This window comes from Molothrus aeneus, chromosome Z (assembly GCF_037042795.1).
Source record: "Molothrus aeneus isolate 106 chromosome Z, BPBGC_Maene_1.0, whole genome shotgun sequence".
Taxonomy (NCBI): Eukaryota; Metazoa; Chordata; class Aves; order Passeriformes; family Icteridae; genus Molothrus; species Molothrus aeneus.
This window is the reverse complement of record NC_089680.1, coordinates 10,998,576-11,021,710: the sequence shown is the minus strand read 5'-3', so window position 1 is coordinate 11,021,710 and position 23,135 is coordinate 10,998,576. Positions and strand designations below refer to the sequence as shown.

The 23,135-nt window shown below is 39.6% G+C and overlaps 1 protein-coding gene across 1 annotated transcript in view; it reads left to right on the top strand.

The window, feature by feature from the left end:
• The first annotated feature begins 11,047 nt into the window (after positions 1–11,047).
• RANBP3L (RAN binding protein 3 like) overlaps positions 11,048–23,135 on the top strand; it is a 32,407-nt gene continuing 20,319 nt past the window's right edge. The window contains exons 1-5 of the mRNA XM_066569066.1: positions 11,048–11,291; positions 20,839–20,897; positions 21,159–21,195; positions 21,784–21,861; positions 22,887–22,961. Of these exons, the coding sequence (XP_066425163.1) occupies positions 11,048–11,291; positions 20,839–20,897; positions 21,159–21,195; positions 21,784–21,861; positions 22,887–22,961 (493 nt within the window). The remainder of the gene's footprint in view (positions 11,292–20,838; positions 20,898–21,158; positions 21,196–21,783; positions 21,862–22,886; positions 22,962–23,135) is intronic.

Sequence of the window (23,135 nt, the reverse complement as noted above, 5' to 3'; positions counted from 1 at the left end):
TCCCTTGACCTGGATCCTTTGCCTTGAAAGCCTCTAGTTTTTATTAACCTGTTATGTCTTGAATTGCTGGTTCTCTTCCTCCAAATCTTTTATTTATTTCAGCACCTTCTCCCTTTTCCCATACCCTTATGTGCAAATCAATTTGAGGAGGAATCTTCATGCAGATGATTTCCTCAGTTGTTTGGTTTCTTCCATCTCTTCCCAATCTACCTTGTTTTTTTAATCTTTTACCGAACTATTATGAGAATATGCTCAGGTCTTTAGCAAAAGTAACCTGACAAATGAAGTCACAAAGTATCTATTAACAAAATCACAGAATCAGAAAACTTATGTTTCAGTAGGAAGCAGAAACAGTTTCCTTGCAGAAAGAGATTGTGTGACTAATCTATTACATTTCTTATCATACAGGGAAGTGACACAGCTTTCTAAATCAAAAGAAGTCCAATGATTCCCAAAAGGTTTCACACAAAACTAAATGGAGGTCTTAAAAAAAGCCAGATCCTGCTTTAAGACTGCTAGTTTTAGACACATATGAGATAAATGGTTTGCCATTCTGTCCATGAAAGTAGCTTGAGTGAACTTCAGAGGAATGTGCAATTCCACAAGACCTCAGCTGGGTATTTCTTCCCACCACTAGCAAATGCATTGGTGGTTTATGCCTTGGGTCATAAGAATTCATCCCTTACTCATTTATGACTCTCTATATCATTGTAATTCCTATATATAGTATTTTTACACACTTACTGCTGTCTTGCTGAAAGTTTCTCCTGTAGCAGTGGTCCAAGTTCTCTTTGTCCATTGTGTTAATAATACTTTTGCTCAGTTTTAGGGGTTTTACTGGGCAGTTTCAGGATAAGCAGCTGTTATCTGGGGCTTGGTGCAGGAACACTCAGCTATTATACACAGATGTAGTTATTCTCAGGACATATGTTGAACAGTAAATTGGTTTGTTGAAAGGCTTAATAGAGTTGTGCAATAGTATATAATACTGGCTAGCTCTCATTTATCACTTGTTTTACACATGTAAAGTATCTCAAACTTCATTTTCAATGAAGTTAAGTACAGTTATGGAGAAACAAAGGTAAGTAGTTAAATTTTAAGAGTATGGAAACATTTTATTTTATAGGAAAGACACAAAGGGAGATATCTGTCATCATATTTCCTCAGGAAAAACCCACAAGAATGTATTTTTCAATGCTGCATTTTAACTTTTATCACTTTCTTTTCCCTGACAATTTATGTCCAGTCATACTGAGGAACTCTGTGAACACTATTAAAGAATGAAAGTTTTTCTGGATTATAGTGAAATCTGTCATTATCCACTATTCTTGTTATGATAATCTCCATGTAATTAAAGAGGAAACTGACAAGTATCTGTGATTAGGAGAGGCAAAACTACTTGGAGTTTACTTCCTGATTTTCTCTGTCTAGTTTTCTCTTAAAGGAACATAAGTACTTCTCTTTCTCCTTGATTTTCTTTTCACTTGCTGATCTCTTACACAAAAGCCCAATCTGTCAATCCTCACATTTGCCATAGTCCCAGTGACTCAAATCAGGCTTTTGGCTCTAACATTGAGCAATAGCTTTTGATTGCAGATAACTTTGTGTATTAGCCTGCTCTGATTTTATTGGAATAAAGGATAACAAAAATACAGCATGCATAGCTTTGTTCCTGTTTGTGTTTGTCTAATGACAAAAAACTCAACTGATAGTATGATAATAGTTTCCACAGTAGCAATATCAATTATAGTAATTTTAATATGCTGTATTACAGCTATCACATAAAAGCCTATTCATGCAGAAATACTTCCTTTAGCTCTTGTTTACTCTAAAATACCATGAGCTGGCAGCTGTGAGTAGTTAGCTACTTGATCAGCAATGTATTTGCACACACAAAGGTAAAGTAATCTAAAGATATTGATGCTGAAAACAAAACCAAAACAAGTTATTCACTTATTGGGAGATTATATCAGCACAGTAGCTTTCATGAGGCTTGAAGAAGTTTCTCTGCCCACTAAGTTAGTTTATTAAGAGGAAGTCCAGGGCAGTAAAATGCAGCCTTGCCATGTCTGTGTCAGCAAGGTCGAACCCTTTAGGATGTGGGAACTGACCTCCTTTCTCTCCTTTATGCCAAACACTGAGAAATCATTCACAGACAGGTAGAAGAGCTGGGCCTAAAACCTGGCAGTCCTGCAGTACCCCTGGCAGCTGCACGACAGGGTCTGCCAGGAAGGAACCCTTCTTGTACCTGGTGCCTGCCAGCGTGGTATGGCAGCGGCTGAAATTCCATTTTCTTCCACTGGGACCTGCGCTTTTGCTCACCCTACAAACTACAGTACCAAACTCTTGAAACTGAGCCTAAACAGAAGGCAAATCAGGGAGATTTCAGTGTTTATCAGAGATGTGTGAAATATGACACTTGCCTTCCATAGGACTTGTACAGGCTTTTTTTTACAATTTCACTTAATGTAGGCTTTAACAACCCAAGGTTTGCTTTGAGTATCAGCTTCAAATGAACTCTAAAGGATTCAGAATCCAAAACCATTAAAATATGAATTCTATATTAGGAAATCGAGTCCACAGGATATACCTAGGTAATTTAATGACACAGGAAGCAATAAAAAAAACAGTGACTGCACTGTGTGTGTGTGTGTGTTTTATACAAAAAGGACTAGACAATTAATCTCTATTTAAGCAAGGTGAAAGAGTGACATAAACAATATTTCATGTTTCATATCACAAATCTGTCTGGTTGCCTGCTTAAAGGAATTAGAGCTTAGTAAGTTTAATAGGATTTATTAAGGGTTTGAACAGTCTCTTGTTGAAATCAAAAGTACGTCCCAGACTTCCATGAAGTTCATGTGGTTCTGGCCTTTAGATGCCTCAGGTCCTAGTAAAAAAATCTGTGAAACATGTTGACCATGGCTATCTAACTGATTTCATGTTAGTGCGTTACTGACAGACAATTCTTGTGCTTTAAAAAAATTACTAATTAATCAATTTTGAAGTGGGGATATGTTTTGCCAACACTCTTAGAGAAATACTGTTTCATTTAGTTGTATTGTATAATTAGGCTTTGTTTTTTACTCAGGTTTTGTAGTATAACATCAGATTTGGCCAGGGGCACTATATATTTTTGGTTTGATTGTATCCAAGTTTCAATTAATCACAGCAGTAGAAAGGGACTTTAGGGTTTTAGTCCTCTCCCAATTCTTATGTAAATGAGGATATATATTTTTTGGTTTGATTGTATCCACATTTCAATTAATCACAGCAGCAGAAAGGGACTTTAGGGTTTTATTCCTCTCCCAATTCTTAGGTAAATAAGACTTGGGTTGAAGAATGTGGTTTCTTTCCCCACCAGGGGAAAAAATCCCTATTTTTAGCAATCTGAATAGTTATAGTGATACAACTTTTGCACCCAGAAAATGATTAAGGAATTTCCTCTGCATGTCTCTAGAAGCAAAAGAAGTGAGAAGGGATTGTTCTGCATGTGCTAAAACACTCATGAGTCCTAACAGCTGAAGCAGCTTTTGCTACTCATTGATTTACAGATTAATAAAGATTATTGTTAAAAGGGGTAATTCTGAACATTTCATGACCTCCTTGCACAGTGCAGCAAAGAATTTCATTTATTCTTTGCTCCAGGAATTAATTTTGTACTTGCAAAGAACCAAATGAAGACACAAAAAAATGTAGTACTATGGGACCACAAGGAACTGAATTGATTCTTACTGTTCAGTCATCTAATTTGCAAATGGTTGAAAGATAACCCAATGGACAATAAAACCAACTTTTGCCTGAAATCTGAAGTAATCATCAAAAGTGTCTGTTCTACTGCACAATAATCTGCTGATGGCTCTTGGTAGCTGAGTCACCAAATGGAAACCCTTCCAGGAGCACAAAGGGCTCCAGCCTATTCTTTTTTTCAACAAATATGAACAGTGTAATTGTCTAATGGGTGGGAATCTTTTGGGAAATTGCTCCTCTGAAATGGTGAAATAGAAAACAATTTTCCTATCATATTAATCCATTTGCTCTTGTCCTGACAGATGACTGAAGCAATAACAATCCTTTTCTCTACATTCTTGTCCTTAAAATTTATGCACCTTCAAGGCATAATTGTGTTAGTACCATAACTTCATCCATTATTAACCAGTGTTATTTTTTGTGATGCTAAACTACATTTTCTTGCTATTTAGCATTTACTCAAATGCCACTGTACCCTAGGACAGCTACACACAGCTTGACATCCCCAGTCCCCAGAAAACTTGCTGAGGGTGCCCTCAACACCACTGCTTATGCTGCTAACAAAGATGTTAAACAGCGCTGATAAATGAAGGTAAAACACAAACCACAGCTAAAGAAGATACAAACCTACTGCAAAGAGTGTAATGGTTTCAATTTAAGACACATTCCTCAGCATATGCATCATTAAACATAAGCAGCCTGTTAATCAGTGAATTTTCTGCCACTCAAATGCATTTCTGCAGTACAATCAAAACTTTACAGATGCCTGAAATATTATACGTATATAAATTAAAGCATAAGAATGAGATTTATAGTAAGTCTTTCAGCTTATTGTGCTTCTGTATTTGATTACAGGTCTGATGGTAATGAGTCCATTTCCTATCCCAGGAGGAATGAGAGTTCAATGTCAACAGAGGAAAGAATGGAAACTCAATGAAAAAGGGGTGTATTAAAACAGACACCAAAAGAGAATACAGTCCTTGTTAACAGCAAGGCAAAATCTCCAGTTATTCCTTAGCAAAAGCAGGTTTTCACTATAATTGCAAAGGCATGTGTGCACCACTGGACCTCATGGCATATTCATTTAGCTTTTGTTTTAATCAGTATTTTCTTGCTTTCCTAGACATCTCTTCTTCATTGCTTCTCATTCTTTCAGTTCTATCTCTGGACTAGCTCTTAGAGAAGTCTTTGAGGTGGCTGTTAACATGGCTTGAGATTTTCGGGAAATTGGAAGAACCTTTTCCAGTCCTCTCCTCTTGAAGAGCAAACAAGACAGTGCATGCTCTGATCCTGTCAGGCTGAGCACAGCAGGAGTTTTATATCCTAGTCCTCCTTCAATTTTCTTTCACTAATTACTGGAGGCACATTAATTAAAACCAAGACTTTTGTACATAGCATTAAGTGATACCAATGATGTCCTGGCATATCTATTACAGAACCACTGGACAGTTGTCAGGATGTTGCATGGAGTTAATTTACTGAGTCACTTATAGCAGAACATGCAGTATTGTCATAGCAACAATGCAGCACAGCATCAGATTTTACATTTTGCAATGCCATGTTGCTGATAACACCCTGTGAAATACATCAGATGGATGAGAAAGGTAGACAAAGAAAAACAAGAAAATATTATTTCTATCTTATATTTGAACACAAAGATATGACTACAAATGCATACCATATAAAGAAGAAGGCCTGTCTGTTGTGTTTTACAATAAGTGGCATTTTAACGCATACAAAAAGCAGGTATGATTCTGCAAATACTTAAATCTTGTGGTTTTTAAGTATTTTTAAGTATTTATTTTTATGCACAAGCTACTGGAAAGTATTCCACAGAGTTCAGAAGGACAGTTGCCTCAGTGTGGACTATACAAGAAATTATTAATCTCTCTCACTTGGAAGTTGTCTGAAGGGAATCCTTGAGAATCCATGCTCCTTCTGCAGTCACTAAAGGGACAGTGTCTGTCCAGAGGCAGCTCCGATCACTGGAATAAATCACTGTAGCAAAACAGCTGCACCTTGCAGGTGAGTTTTGCCTTAAAAAAGCTGGTTTTGAACTAAAAGACAAGCTGCCCTTAAGCAATAGATCCTGCTGAGGCACGGTAGAGGTTTTTTCTCTGCTGGTCTCCTTCTCACACCACAATCCACCACTGTGCCAATACACAACTCTGGAAGTTTCCTCAGGAACTTTGTCCTGGCACAGACAGATACACAGACAGTCTGACCACCTCCTCTCAATGCCACCACACTTCCAGAATCTTCCATATTCTGACCATGGCCAGAACTCCTGGTGGAGGTTCTGGGGCATTTATGGGGAGAACCAGGGTTATAAAACTCCAATTTCTGATGCTCTGGGTCCCCACCTGCAACAGACCAGGGCTCCAAATGACAACCACAGACAACAATCACCCACACATGGCTGGAGCCATGGGTGGTGATATCTTTCTATCTCTTATGGTATCATATCTCTCCTTCCCCGTTTTTCTGTTTCCATATTTCCTCTCTTAGGGTGATCACATCCTCCAGAACAGCTATATAACCCTTTTCATTTTTTTCCATTTACGGTTTCAATAGAATTGTTCATTGTTATATAAGTTATTTAGCACTGCTTTGCTTTAATCTTTAAAAAAAAAGATTTGCTAACAAGGAACCTGGTTGCCCTGCCTCAGGGGTAGATGCCAGCAACTGCCCTCTCTGAGGTACAGAGTAGAAGCAGAGCAATGGGGCTCTTAATCTAGATGCGTTACTTGAGTGCTTGAAATTAGAAAGCAATTGTAGTTTAAGAAAACAGGGATTTGGATACAGAAAACAGGAATGTGTTTTCCTGGAGGCCTTAACATCTCTTACAGTATTTGTTGACAATTATTTTCTTGATTCCTGTCTGAAATCCAGAAATGTCAGAAGTATTTTGCTTAGTTTTTACAGTGTTGGATGACTTGTTGAATACTCATTCATGATGTACTCCAAAATGTTGGATCAAATTAAGTACTATTGTCTTGCTAAATACCATGAGTGATTTAAAATAATGGTCCAAATATTTCAAATTGAATCATAAAATTAGGCTCTGGAGTAAAAGTTGCTCTGTACATGTGTGTTTGGATTAATGATACTGCCCTTACATATTTTCAGATAAAGTTTTTCTAGTCTTTTGATTTAGTACTGCATCAAGTCCTGACGAAAACTTTGTATACTCTACAATATAAAGCTCATGTAGAATGAGTCAAAAATTGGCTGGTGTTGCTCAAAAAGTAGCTGTCTTTGGGTAAATCACCAGTGAATACGCATGGGTTTTCTAGACATTGGAAGCCTGCAGCTGTTCTACACTTACATCAACAGTCTACAGATAGCATAATGATTTAGGAGGTGGTTGTCTAGCTGGCTTTGTGATTCAGGCTTATGTAAAGAATAAATGCTTTAATAAGAAAAAATACAATGTTAAAAGTCTAGCAGTGGGAGTGTGTGGTTCTGCTGAGAGTGGAGAAATGCACTGGGAGCAGCCCTGACTCTGGGAGGACTGTGTGTGCACTCGTGTGTGGTGTTACAGCAGCCCTGCTCTCCTGCCTTGCACGTTCAGAGGATGAGCTGGGGACAACTACAGCTTGTGTGGGCTTAGATGTTCGTACCATCAAAAAAAGAACCTATGGGGGGTAGAGAGTGTGAAGAAAGGCATTTAAAGAACAATAAAACCATCAGGCATAGGCAACATGAGTTCACAGACGGAAATTTATGTTCATCTCATCTGGTATCTTTCTACAAGAAGGTCAGCTGTGTAGTGGGTGAAGGGAAGGGAGTGGATGTTTTCCGGGTTTTAGTAAGGCTTTTGATACTTTTGTCCTTCATAGTACCCTCCTGGGAAAGTTGTCCAGCAGCGGGATGAGCAGGCTCACGGTGTGCTGGGTGAAGAACAGGTTGGATGGCAGGGCTCAAAAGGGACTACACTGACCGGTGACCATTTCTCAGTGGTGTTCCTCAGAGATCAAGTGTAGCGTCAGGTCTGTTCCATGTACTCATCAGTGCTCTGCATGCAGGAGGGGAATGCACTTGTGCTGGTTTCAGCTGGGGTACAGCTAATTTTCTTCACAGTGGCTCGTACAGGGCTATGTTTTGGATTTGTTCTGAACACAGGGCTGATAATACAGAGATGTTTTTGTTATTGCTGAGCAGAGCTTACACAGGGCCAAGGCCTTTTCTGCTTTTGAACGGCAAAGCTGGCAGTGAAGCTGGGGGTGCCTGGGAGGCTGGGAGGAGACAAAGCCAGAACAGGTGACCCAAACTGACCAAAGGGATATTCCAGACCATATGACATCATGCTCAGGATATAACCTGGGGGCAAGAAGAGGAGGGGAACATTTGGATTGATGGCATTTGTCTTCCCAAGTCACTCTACATTTGATGGGACTCTACTCTTCCGGAGATGGATGAACACCTGCCTGCCCATGGGAAGTGGTGACTTAATTCCTTGTTTTCCTTTGCTTTTGCTTTCCCTATTACACTCTCTTTATCTCAACCCATGAGTTTTCCAGCTTTTACCCTTCCAATTCTCTCCCTGATACTTGAAAAGGAGGGACAGAGTGAGTGGCTGCTTGGGGCTCAGCTGCTGGCTGGGGTTAAACCTCAACAGCACTGTTACCACATTTGATATTAATTATATTCCCTCCTAACATTTTAATAAGTGGAGAATAAGGGCTTGGTTGAGTGATTAATGTATCTATAAATTAAAATGAATGTATTTTGCTTACTTTATTCATGTTAAATAAGGAATTCTCAAATAATATCTTTGGATAAGTAGGAGTAATGTGAGTGCATTGTGCTGACATTCCCAGAACCTGTGCTGTCCTTGGAGGTTTTGTTGATAGAAACAAGTTGGCAGAGAAGAGAGCTGGAGAAGTCAATACAGCAGGACATATGCAGGCATTTTCAGGATTTTGTCTGAACACTAGTTGCAAACGCTTGGTTTTGTTTGTTATAACTGAGTGTTCAGAAAAGTGTTAGACTAATAATTTGATCTAGGATTGAATAGGATTCATAGTTACTTGCCTAGCAAAGAACATTGTACCATTCAGAGCTTGAACTAATAGGAATTCATATTGTGACCTAGCTAAGAGTAGACCCAGATAACTACTCTGCTTTTTACTTTTCTCTCACTTAATACAAAAGTAATTTCATCTTGATGTGATGAAAAACTACTTATGGAGAAGCTAATTGTTGATTAACTTCCATATTCATAGTTGAAATGTCAAAAAATAGATATGTGTGCTTTATGATTTCATCTTTCTTTTTACTTTTAGTTGCCAATTTCAGATGATGTTATGTACCAGCTTGGCTGTCACAATGTATTAAAGATTTTATTATTTAATGGAGTTTGGCAAAGAAAATGAATTTAGTATTAAGAAAGGATATAAGAATAGTGATGCTGAGTGGTACCACAGAATCCTTTCTCGAGCAGTGGTTAGCAATGGATGCTGAGGCTGAGAACAGGAGAGGATAATGTAATGTTTCCACAGAAATACTTTCTCCTTCTCCAGCAGTTATCCTTATGGATATCTATTGATCCCACACAACTCTACAAAGATTGTTATGGGAGTTAAAGTCATTACTTTCAAATATCTATATCTGTTGTCAGATAGTGCAGTTGGTTTCACTGAACAAATTAGACATAGCTCTGTGCCATTATCTTTTCTGCAACTGCCTAATGGCCACCTCCATCTGGAGCAGGGTGTTTGTGAATTCAAAAGAAATAATGACTGAAAAATTTTGAACAGTGTATCTCAGATAAGAAGATAACCAGAATATATGACAAAAGTATAAAACAATGAAATGTTATTGAGAAGGTGGAATAGGAGTGTTGCACATAACAGTAACTAGGCAGTATTCAACTTAAACTGAAAACTTGCAAAACAAAAATTACAAACTTCATGCAATACTGTGACTGCTGTGGAATGTGACGATGAAGTGCACACCACAAGTCAAGGACTTATTAAGGTTTATACAGAGGTGGCACATACAATTCACAAAAATACCAAGTTCTAACAGTTAAGGCTCAGGTTTCTGCACCCCAATTGTTATGTTCAGTTTTGGGACTCTCACCACAGGACAGTGAGGTGCTGGAGCATGTCCAGAGAAGGAGGGTGCAGCCAGGTGGAGCTCAGCTTCTTCTTCCAGACAACAAGCCACAGGACAAGAGGAAATGGGCCTCAAGTTGCTCCAGGAGAGATTTAGATTGTGTATTAGGAAAATTTCCTTCACCAAAAGGGTTGTCAGGTACTGGAATAGGCTGCCAAAGGAAGTGGTAGAGTCATCATCCCTGAAGGTATTTAAAAAAGGTGTAGATGTGGTACTTGGAGATATGGTTTAATGAGGAACTTGGCAATGCTGGGTTAAGGTAGGACTTTGATCTTAGAGGTATTTTCCAGTCTAAAAGTTTCCCTGATTCTTCTGCAGAAGGGTTAAATGGCACATTTTAGAAGTTACGCCAACACACACTGAGTCTCTAATGACAGAAAACCACGGAGCATCTGTGTGCTCTTGGACTTCTTGTATCTTTTTTTCTTTGTTTCTTTGGAACATCTGATATTGGCTGTGCAAAGACACCAGATTAGACAAGGCGTATGATTCTGTTTCTGCCTTTTTGTCTTGAACTGTTATGATTATAGGCAGTTTGACACCAGGCCTGCAGTACATTATGGCCTGAAATCGCTCCCACTTGAAGAATCTGAGGCTGTTGCCATTTAAGAGAGCATCAGGACGCACAGGCGAGGCTTTAGACCTCGCAGCACAGCGCGTCTGGAAGGAGGGACCGCAACACCTATTTGTGCTGACTCTGCACTTGGTTCACGTCAGCCTGCGAACAACAACGGTGTTCGCCTACCCTGCTTGATATTTCATCTTCTTTTTGAAAACAAAAAAAAAGCCAAAAAACCCCCCCACAGCAGGCACAGTATTCACGGAAGCTCACCCGTGACCGAGCCCCCGCACCGCCCGAGCAGCGCAGCTCCCCCGCCCGCCCTCTCTCCCTCCCCGCGTTCCCGTGCCCGGCTCTCTTCCCGAGTCCCCTCCCATGGCCCGCCCCGCGGGCGAGGAGCCGGCCCCGGGCTCCAGCCCCGGGCTGTTCCCGCCGGCCGCCGGCGCCGCTCCATCCCCGTCTCGCTGCGGGAAACGCCGCCCGCCCGCACCGGCGTCCCCAGGCCCCGAGCGGCTCGGGGGGCAGGTTTACAGAGCCGGCTCCGGCGCATATAACATGTCCGATTACCTACAGAGAGAGAGGTGTATGTAAAAGGGTACTCATGCTGGCCTCATAATGAGAAACGAGCCAATTCCTGCTCGCAAAGGGAATGTTTTATGTGCAGGCACGCGGTGCTCCTGCGCTGGCTGTGACAGAGCCCGGCGGGGTGCGAAGGTGCCCGACGTCCCCAAGAGAAGAGACTGGCCCGGTGGTCCCCGGGCTGTGCCCCGAGCTGCTCACCTGCAAGAACAGACCATGCCCAGGCCCTGCCGAGGCTCCCGCGGCAGCACGCTAGATCCCAAGGAGGAATGCTTTACAGGTAGATTTTGTTAGCTATTGTCTTTTGCATGTCTCTTGTGTTCCCCCACGGTTTTTTTTTGGGAATGGGATAAACACAAAGAATGTGCTGGTTGGTAAGAGTGCAGTGTGTAATGCGAAACAAGAGCTTGGCTGGCTGTGCTGTTTTATTACATTGTTTTTACTGGTAATCTGTCGGAAACCTCCAATTCCTAATTTACTCGAGGAAAGGACACTACCAGATGTGTGTATGTGGACTCTCTATGTTTCTGACTCCCCCGCCATTCCAGCTTTCTGCAGCTTTCCTAGATGCTGGGCCTGACAATGGGTGGGAATAGCATTTGCATTCCTGGCCATACCTGGAAGCAACATTCGTTTTCCTGGACGTTCATGCCCTGACGTGCCCTGCACCTTGGGAGCAAAACTGTCCTGCTCTAGCTCCTCAGACTGATGCCTGTCTGCAGAGGTGGACACCAAAATCCCTTATTTAGGTAGTGAGGAGAGCCATGAATTAAGAGTCATTTATCAGTATCATTAAAAACTGATGAGGATGCATAACGAAAACAAGTGCTAATATTAAGAACTTTTTGCAGATAATGCCACCAGCCATTGTTTACTACAGGGGTTGATGAATGAACCGAAATTACCAAGAGGACTTTCAAGGGCTAAGCCTGATATTATGAATGATACATTTTAGAGAAGTTGGGCTAATTTGTCAGTTGACCAGCCTTTCAGTTTTTGCTTAATATTGAGCACACAGTCCAGCCTACTCACTGAAATTTATGGATGTGTGAGTGTTAGTGGATCATGACCTTATTACCCATACAGTTAAATTTCTGCACAAACCCCCTGAGGATTTGTGTGTTATCTAACTTCTGTGTTATCTCGTAGGGATTTATGAAATTTAAATTTGGTACAATGCCCTGAAAAAGGTAACACTTTTTATGCTGACGAATTTTATTGCCCTTGCATTGGGTATTTTACTGTCTTTTAATCTATTTTACAATAGATTTACAATAGATTAAAAATTCTGAGCAGTGGGGTGTTTCAGTGTTTCTAAAATAATTTTTGGTTGCGCTTTTTGGCACAGCCCTGCTGGTCTACTGACACAGTTACTTCTGGGCTTGCAGCACTGCTAAAATTACACTCCAGTGATGAGACTCTCAAAAATACTTTCTTCACTCTAATGTTTGAAATAAAGCCAACTGGGTTACATTTCTCTCAGAAATTATGTTACAATGTTGCTGAGATAGGGGAGTTTTTATTGCCATTTTGATGACTGTTTATGTTATACCCAGATGAAAGATGAGAAGTGTGCTCTACAGAGGTGAGTGGGTGTGACATATGCTGTATCTATAAACGCTTCCACGGGCTGTCCCCTGAATTTCCATGGCTGAGGAGAAGTATTTTAAATTTTAAATCTCATCTCTCACATGGCATGCAATGAACCACAGTGGGAGCTAGGGGCATTAGATGGAATTTTTTTGATAGAAGAACCCTTTCCACCCTAATCCCTATCTGTGCTTAGAATCTGTAGTATTGAGAAGAGGGACTTAGGAGAGGATGAACATGTCTTAAAATGTTAAGAGTCTGATTATGCAGGACTGTGCCCTCTTGAAGAATCCTTGCTCTCATAACTGCTGCCACTGATGACAGGGAAATTATTTATGTGGGTTATGAACTATTTGTATAACAAAGAGTGTGCAATATTGGAGTCCCAAAAATGTAGTAAAGCTGTTCTAGGAAAAATTCCTTCAGAAGTTTTATTTCTCAAATTGTCAATTAGATGAACTGTATTCTTTCTGTGTGCAATGAAACAAAAACTCCCTTCTTTGATGATGTACTCTCTGCTGATTCAAACAGGGAGGTGTGAAGTTATTTATTGGTTTCCCCAAACTGTATTTACAGGATGCTGTGTGAACTCAAGCAATGTGCCCTTCATATTTACTACAGGGTGTTTGAACAGAGCCCAGTACTGCGTCCAGCAGTCTCTTCATGGGCCACTGAAGTACAGTCGCTCCTGCAGCAAGGACAGCCAGTGGCCAAATATCAGTGATATATGTTTAAATTCTCTAGAAATAAAATTCACAGCAATGGGTGGTCCCTTTTCTTTCAAATAACAAAAAGCTTTGTCAAAGATTTCATCTCAAGAGTTTTGAAGTACCTTATTTTAACCATACTCAAAATATTTTTTAACTATTTAGAATGATTTCTGTTGAACTTATTTGGAAAATCAGGATTCATGAGGAATTGTTGGAAATCTATTGGTTCACTGACATTCAGAAGAGTATTATAAAAGAAAAAATTCCATTAGCATACAGGTCTGGAACTATGACTAAGATACTGAAGTTGTATGTTGCTGTATAGCAACAGACATCTCTGATACCATTGTGTATGGGAAACTCTCCTGATTAGAATTTAGTTTGATTTATAGCCTTATTTCCCTTTGTCTATGGGAAACTCTTCTGATTAGAATTTAATTTGATTTATTACCTTATTTTTATTTCTTATTTAATTTTTACAGATTAAATAAAACCCCTTATGTACATATAATAGATGTAGGTGGAAATTGAAGCAATCAATCTTGTATTACAACGTCTCTAGCAAAAAAAATTACGTAAGCTTGCTTGGAAAATCCCCAGTCACGGTATTAAAACTGATCTTATTTTTAAAGACAGTTGTCTTAGAAAGGATTAAATATGCTTCATAAGAAGAATCAAAAGTATAAAGACTAATAGATGAGAATCTGAAAGTAGGTTTCCAAGGTTTCCAGGTCCACATTTAGAGCTTTACTTAGTGACCTGTTTTTTCAAAGGTGCTGCCAGCTGTGTGTGTGCATTCCATAGGAATGCTCACCTGCCCACCGCTTCTGGGAACAACCTGTAACTCGGGGTCAGCAATGGGAAATTTCATAAGCCCTTTCTCATAGTCCTTTTAAGCTGATCCATTTTATTAAGTTGGTTGCATGAAGTTCAAGGACGCCCCCATTTTGCCTCATGTCATCTGTCTTAAATATTTAAGTTTTGGCAGAGGAAAGCCTGGCTTACATAGTGGGGCCATGGAGGGACCCGAGATGCTGGCTGGCAGCATTGTGGCACTTTCTCTTGGCTGTGAATTGATGCTGCTTGATGTTCTGAACTTCCATGAGTATTTCAAAACCAGAAACTATGGTTCTGTTGTGGGTTTGGCAAATCCTGTTCTTGACTTCTCCTTGAGAGAAGGCAAAAGTTTTTGTTAACTTCCATCTAATTTTAGATGAAAATGGTCCATCACTGGAAATATTGACAGATGTCTTTTCTATCAAAAGCCAGAAACAATATTTAGACATGAGCCCAAGCTTAGAGAGCATAATATTTTGTAAATTTAACTTGTTTCTTTTTTTCACTATATGAATTTTTCTTCTGCCTGTTGCAGTTTTGCTGCCTAAAGTATTGATAGTTTTCTATGTTTTTGCATCATTTTGAATAAAAATTGGTCATATTATTACATAGTTTAACTCTGGTTCTCCTTGAAGTCACTAATGTACAGACCATCATCTAGAATAGTGAAAATAATTAATTTTATTAAATTATTTTATTAATTTTATTTATCAATGTAAATTTCTCAATCCATGTCTCCCACTTAAATGCTAGTCCATTGTTGCTTCTCTTCTTTCATGTATATTGCCACAAAATTTTGACTTAGTGTTTTTTCAAGTAATAGCTGTACATAGCCCATATTCATTAGTGACAGAGTCAAAGTTTTTCTATGTGGTTTTTTTCCCCTTATTACTTTAGTGACATAAAACTACTTCTGGGGATGTAGTAACTGAAGTGACATTAAATCTACTTTTCTTCTCAACATCTTCCCAAATTACATGTTCTCATTGAGATAGTTTAGATGTGAAACAATCAAAATGGCAGTCTTATGTGCAAGAATTTGTTATAATAATAATCAATAGATTCACTAATCAATAGATTAACCTTGTTTGGTTAGAGTTCTGTGGGAACCAGCAATCTAAGCTGTAGCATCAAAATACAGCAGGGTCTCTGCTTCTGTTTTTGCAAATTATAGCAATAACATGCAAAGATTCCAAAGTATGCTGTACCATATCAGAGCACAGAAACTTGATAATTCAATGTATTTGATAGGATAAAATCATGAGCTAATTATAAATTGTCATGAAGCCTTTGTGTGTTGTGCAGTGCTTACTAGGATGCTGTAAAGCAAAAGTTGGATGCAGTTAAAGGTTTTTTTTAAGTCAGTGAAATTATTTGGACATCATGCAATTTTCAAGTATCATATTCTATTTGAGAAAGTTTTTTTCTGATTAAGAAGGGGACTTCTGTTTGGTTTTGGTTTGTGCCATTATTTTCCTTTTTGTTTGTTTTATTTATTTAATGTTATGGTATGTTGACCCTGGCTTAATGCTAGGTGTTACCAAAACCACTCTTTCACTCCCTCAGATGAACTGGGGAGAGAAAATTATGGAAGGCTCATGAGTTGAGATAAGGATAGGGAGAGAACACTCAGCAATTATCATCACAGGAAAAAGAGGGGAAGTCAATTTAGTTTAATACCAGTCAAATTAGAATTAGAATATGTTAGTGAGAACTAAACCCAATTCTTAAAAAAAAAAAAAGTCTTCCCACCCTTTACAGCCTTAACTCACTCCCTCTTTTCTCTGCCTCCTCTCACTGGGCAGGTGCATGGGCAATGGGGGTTATAGTCAGCTCTGTCACACGTTGTCTCTGCCACTTCTTCCTTGTCACAGGAGGGACTCCTCACACTCTTCCCCTGCTCCAGGATCATTCCCACAGGAGACAGTCCTCAATGAACTTCTATGACTTGAGTCCCTTCCACACACTGTCATTTTCCATGAATTCATCCTGTGTGGGTCCACAGTGGGGTCACAGCTCCTGCCAGCAGTGAGGGCTGCTCTTTCCATGGGCCACAGCCCCTGCCAGGAGCCTGCTCCAGTGAGGGCTGCTCTGCACAGGCCACAGCCCCTGCCAGGAGCCTGCTCCAGTGAGGGGCTGCTCTGCACAGGCCACAGCTCCTGCCAGGAGCCTGCTCCAGTGAGGGCTGCTCTGCACAGGCCACAGCTCCTGCCAGGAGCCTGCTCCAGTGAGGGGCTGCTCTGCACAGGCCACAGCTCCTGCCAGGAGCCTGCTCCAGTGAGGGCTGCTCTGCACAGGCCACAGCCCCTGCCAGGAGCCTGCTCCAGTGAGGGCTGCTCTGCACAGGCCACAGCCCCTGCCAGGAGCCTGCTCCAGCACGGGCTTCCCATGGGGTCACAGCCTCCTTCAGGCACATCCACCTGCTCTGCTGTGGCTCCTCCAGGGGCTGCAGGTGGATCTCTGCTCCCCCCTGGGCCTGCAGGGCCTGCAGGGGCACAGCTGCCTCACTATCCACGTTCTCTCTCTCCTCCTTCACTGACCTTGGTGTGTGCAGAGCTGTTCCTCTCTCACATTCTCACTCCTCTCACAGCTGCAATTGTCCTTGTGCAGTACATTTTTGCCCTTCTTAAATTCATTATCCCAGAGATGCTGCCACTGCTGGGCTCAGCCTTTCCAAGCAACTGGTCAATCTTTACTTTAAAAAATGTGTAAGTTTTTGCTATGGATATGAATTAAAGAATTTTCAGTCTTCTGGCCAGTTTGTTAATGATGAAGATGCAACAGATTTAATTTTTAAAAATTGAAATCATAAAAATTAACTGTTTCAACATCAGAAATTAAAAACTTGTATTGAGATCACAAGTCCTATCTTACCTTCTGAAAGTTTTGAGGGAATTTTTTTGCATTTCTTTGAGAGAAACAGAGAAACAGTACTGTCACCACTTTTTGCATTATTTCAGGTGTAGTACTGCCTGAAAATTAGAAACAGATAGGTGCTTATATTCTCTCCACTGTGTCCTTAGCCCTCAAAGGTTATGGATCAATTATCTGTGTTTAGGGTAGTATGGAACAATAGTAATAACAACTCTAAAATTTTCAAAATCATCAGCGTCCCACTTACTTTTTAATGTATATATTTTGTAAGTCTCAATAGCTTTAGAAAAGGCAATAGCAATGGATGTGAAGAGTGGAATATCACAGCAAAGACAGAGAGACTCTTACATCTCATGGACAATGCTGGCTTTTAGGATACAAGCAAATCTGGTAAAAGCAATTTTACATTATTTCTTGTATGTTATTCTGGCTAGTGCTCCTAAGGCATCAGCCAGCACTTACTTTTTCCCAAAATGCTCTTTCAAATGGAATGCAGTCTCCATCCTGTAACCTGGGCACCTTCCATGTCAGGTAGCTCAGGTGTGAGCATTTGATAGTGCTTCTGTGCAGGACAGGAGGCTGGAGCTGGGACACCATCCATGTGAGATCTCAGACCAAGAAACGTTTCTAATGCATCTTCCAGGCAAGGCCTGTTTTGGTCTTTGAATACAGCAAACATTTGGTTTCTGATTCAGCAGCTTCAGGGGAACTGTAGCGAGGGAGAGAGAGCTCAGTCTGTGGTGATTATTCATGTGCAGACAGACAGGTTCTGTGTCTGGACTCTTGGCTGAGGCTGGTGGATTATTCCAGTCCTTGCAGCCAGAGGCAGCTCATTTGGCATTATTTTCTGGTAACTTTTCCAACAGCCTCTTTTATCCACAAGTGCCAAGCTACCGAGAACTGGAGTGGCCCGGTCTGAACCAGGCACTAGCCAGCCCATGTCTGTGTCCTGGTGGTGCTGATGAGGGAGAATGGCTCCAGCCCACCCATTCCTGTTCCTCTGTCTGCATTTGCCTGTGCCTGGCCTTGGCTGCTGCTGCCTGTTCCTGTGGCTGAGTCTGGCACTGCGTGGCTGGGTGCACTTCTGCAGCCAGCACAGCCACCCTGCCAGAGGCAGACTTAGAGCAGGGAATGAAGGGGAGAAATGCAGAGGGACTGATCAGTGTTAAAATTACCACATCAGCACAACTGTGCTAACTCCTTGATGGCCTTTTGTTACATCCACAAGAAGTTCTGAGTGTCTTTTTCTGTGGAGATCAGCTGCAGATGTGTTGTGCCTGAATATCTGAGAAGCTGAAAATGTAAATGGAAATTTATGCTTAGGATACATATATAGTTAACACAAATATATTTTTAAAACCCTGTTATGAGCAGCCTGATTGAGGAGTGAAGATCTTACTGATGAGCTTTGTGGAATATGCTTCAGGAATTACAAAAAGGTTTTCTTGACTGGAGTAGAAGCATTATAGAACTGCACAAACTATAAATAACTGTGGCAGCCTCAGCAACCTCTGACTTAATCTACAGGCAGCTCTTTGGCTCAAGAGCAGTAGGTGGGATATATTCTTTATATTTACTGCAATATTAAAATATGGATATTTATCTTTGAAGGGTACCATTATGCTGTAGCTTCACGTGTTTCTGTTGGTAATTAAGCAGTTATGTTTGTTTTTTTTTCTTCAGGAACTTTTGGGTTTTAAAATATTATTTTAAAATCATCTCACTGTTTCAAATGTAGTGGGCTTTCTTTCTTAATTCCTTCAAATCCCCTACAGCCTTTTAGAACTAGGAAAAGTTAACTCTGTCAGAGAAAGTCTATTCCTTCACAGCAGTTTACTCTTTGCTAATTCCATTCTTTGGAGAAAATGTACCTTTAAAAATAGTGCAAGCTTCTGAGCTTGAGGACTACTGAGAAGAATATGAAGGTTTCTACAGTTACTCTTTGTATTACTTTTTGTATTTTTTCCTTCATTCAGTAAGAATGCCAGTTTTGGGGTTTTTTGTTTGTTTTTAAGGGGACAGAAAAAAGCCTATTCTTTTAAAAAAAATCATATTTAAGTGAAATACTATTGTTCATGTGTGCCACTCCCCTCTAGTGAATAGAAGTGGAATTGCTTCGTGTTGTGCCATGCCATTGACCCTCTAGCTGCAACCAGATTATGGAATTTTTCTTCAACTTTCAATGACAGAGAGTTATCTTTATTTCAGTGGAACAATGTGAACTTTTTTCTGCTTTTTCTATTAAGGAAGAAATAGGCTTTCATTTTTCATTTCATTTTTCATTTCATTTTTCATTTCATTTAGCAAAGCATGCTAAATTTGTTAAATCCCGTCCTTTGCACACACACAATGCCCAAGTAAAAATAAAATTAACAACAGCAAAACTGTAATACTTCTTCCTCTGTCTGTATATCCCTGGGTTTGAGTGAAAGTTTCATGCTCCTTGCCCCTGTTTGCATACATGAAGCATTTATTTTAACAATGTTTACTTTTTCCTTGATAGTTGAATACATTTTTGGTATAGTAATCTTAACTCTTCCATGATAGGTTGATGTTTACATTATTAAACCTTTGAGTAATTGATACTAAAGCTCGAGCTGTTTGGTCATAGATAGGTGTGTAGTTCTAGATAAAAATACCTATCCACATATTTTCACTTGGATGTTTTTGTTAAAGAGGTAACCGAGGAAAAGAGTTTTACAAAAATCTTGTGTATGTGATAAATATTCTGTCAAATGTCAGCTAACAAGGCACCAAGTATGAGATTTCTCTGGCCAGAGGCCAGTCAAATAGCTCAGCAGTCACCCTAGTCTGAACTCTGTACTTATCAGCCATGGAGAGAAATACATGCATTGAGCTTTCCATTTGTCATCTAAAGTACACAGCTAAAATATGCTCATAGCCAGAAGCTGATTGTTTCTATTTACTGCACATGACACATGTATCAAGCTAGAATGAGATGAATCCTGTATGGGGTGGTCTTTAAAAAAAGATCTGTTTGTGTCTGCTTTTTTGCCCCTTAATTCATATAATAAATGTGTCATTAATCAGTGGTGCTGGTGAAAACAGCTTTTTCTTTTACACTGACAACCAAATTTAGTCCATTAGAGTTGCACTGGCTGTGAAGGTCACAAGCCTAACAAAGTAAACAGCCTGAAGAAGTTGTATGAGATGTAGAAGTAGTGAACCCTAAATCAACATAAACTCTGATGTGAGGCAAATGTAAGCAGAAAAATATTTCATAGAAAAAAAGAGCATAGATCCAAGATATTTTTAGTTATGTCTAAGAGATGCAGAGGTATGCTGAGACTAAAATTTGCTCTATAGAGTTCCATATGTTTATTTAGCATACACACACATTAAAACTGACCCTAGAGATCCACCTTCCTGAAGCTTAAAGAGCAAAATGTATGAATGTAGCTGAAAGCATAACACATTCTCTTGTTTTCCTTCCTTTAGGATATTGTACATTTCACATCCTTGCTCTTTTCTGTTACGCAAAGATGCAGTTCACCCTTGTTCTTAAAGGATGGCAGATGTTTCTTTAAAGGTTAAAGCACTTTTAAAAAAAAAAAAAAAGATAAATATTAAAAATATGAGGCCAAATCCCATGACATCTAGTTAGGCAAAACTCATACTCAGATTTGGGGATTTTAGCTTTTCTTTTCCTAATGTACTGTACTGTACATCACTTTAGTTTCTTCCTTTGTAACAAAAGGATAAACTCCTGTTTGTTATTGCACTGCATTTTCAAAGCTCTAATTTATAAATACTGTTATGGAATTGTTATTGAAAACTATCTCTTCTCTTTTCCAGAGAAATCAGTGCTTGCCCAGCCAACATTTGTTTTTGAGAAGAAGGATTGTTCTTTGAAGGTAAAAAGCCTTTTTTTCCCCTTTTTCATTATTGATAAAAATTGGTAAGAAATAGGGATTCTGTAGACAATTATCCTGGCAGCAGTATAAGATTTTAGCCCTGGTTAACACTTGTAATAAATGGTCTGAAAATAGAACAAGGAAGAATAGAAAACAAAAACAAGACTTAATGCATATATGCTGGACTGTTATATTTCGTGTTTCTGTCTAGAAAATGATTGTTCTATTTCATTGACCTTTCCATGCTTATTTTTTTTCCAGCGGCCTGCAGAAGACCCAGTTTGCAAAGTTGAAAATGGTAATCACCACCTCACTGAAACAGCATAATATAACCAAGTTATTCATAGGTCTGCCTATTTTCTGTGAAAACAGTGTTTGGACTCTTTCTATGAGCAGGGGCAAATACCAGTTACCAGACTAAGATTTTGTGGGTTGTAGAGCCACCTACTCTGTCCTAATATACATGTGCCTGTCTTCCCTCAAGTTCTTCCATCTCACCTCTCATATTTATCAGAAAGACAAGCTCCAGAAGCCCTGAAAATTGACCAAGTGTATTCATCAGCTGTATGAATTCCTAATTGTCTTTTTCTGTTTGCTTGGGTAATGTTATAATGTAGCTCCTCATTCTTAATGTTTTCTGAGCCCATGGAGTATGAACTGATTTGGAGTGCTTGCTTTGGGTTCCCTGAACTTAATAGAAATAAAGATTCCCCAGGGCTTTGTGACAGGTGTTGACTTAGATTCCAAAGCCCTCCTGCGCTTAGATACTGCCTTAAAGCTGTTCTCTAAGTCTCTCCTAGAATTTATGTTTGTTCATGTTTTAATTCAGTATTATAACATGGTGCTGATGCCTCCTGCCAATTACATTGTATTTTCTTTTCTCTAGATTTCATTAGTTGTTCCAGAAAACGTGCAAGATCATCATCTTTGACTTTCCAGAAGTCTGACTCTCAGTCTAACACTGGTATGACATTTATCTCCAGTCATGTTTTGATTGGAGTTCTGTATTCTCATCTGGCAATGAAAAGAATGAATTCTCCCACCTAAGACATGTTTCTGCATTGTAAGCTTGCTGCAAGTAATGAAAACTTAAACATTGATACTTGCTGGTAGTTTCCAATGAAATTGTTTTTAATTAAAAAGACATTATTTTTTCCATACTTAGATAATATTACATAAAGTAGTGAAAAATCCATAAATTTCATACAATTTTTCTGACTTGCTCACACAGTTAAGGGAGGATGAGGTCAGGAAAGGAATTATATCCCTGGCTTCTGAAGAGATCACTGTTCCCTGGGCAATCTTTAAGATGTAACAGTTTGCAGAAGGGCCCACGTGCCATCCAGCCATGAGCTGGGAAGGCTCATTAAGGACTGTGCATTGTTTCCATGAAAAGGAACACAAATCCCTGAGGCTACTGTGCAGAGGAACTCATCTGTTTTCCACAATCTTTATTTAACATATGGATGGTACCAAAAAGGTACTTCTGAATTCAGGCACTAATATATGTACAGTGTATTTTTTTTAAATCACATCTAAATGTAGCCAAGAGGACTTAAGCTAAGTTTGGTTTACTCTTAAAGTTAAACTGGAATAGATATGTGAGAAATTTTAGGGCATGCCTATACCAAAAAATAAAGCAGAGTGCAGGAGGAAGCTGGAGTGTTTTCTCTCTTGACTGCCCACACTGTTTAAGGGATAAGTCACTGTCTGTTTCTGTTTTGAACCTTTCCACCTGGCAGTCTCCAGGACAGAGCTGATACAGAGAGGGCTAGCTGTGTGCCTGAGCCAGGCTGTGCTTCTTGGCCTCAGAGACATCCTGGGGTCAGCAGCATAGACATAACCTAAAAATCTGCTTCAGAAAGATGGTGGGTAGCAGACAATAATTTATTCTGCTGTCAATGAAAGCATGACATCAGCCTGGCTAACCTTAAAACTTGTCTTTTTTATGCTCCAAACAAGTGATAATTTAATCTCTTATTCTTTTAGATACAGCTCTCACACAGCAAAGAGGGAGATCATCTTCATTTAACATCCTTCCTACTTTCCCTCCCTCCCAGACAGGTAAATAAAAATAATTATTTATGTAGAAAAGCAAGTATTAGGCAAAATAAAGATGTGTGCAGAAATGCTTTTCCTGCAAGAAAAGCTGAAGTGTGTTGGACTAATCTGGTATTTAGATGGGAGAAAGGATTGTTTTATAAGGAGGACTGGTTTTTCAATAGAAGATAAGTTTCT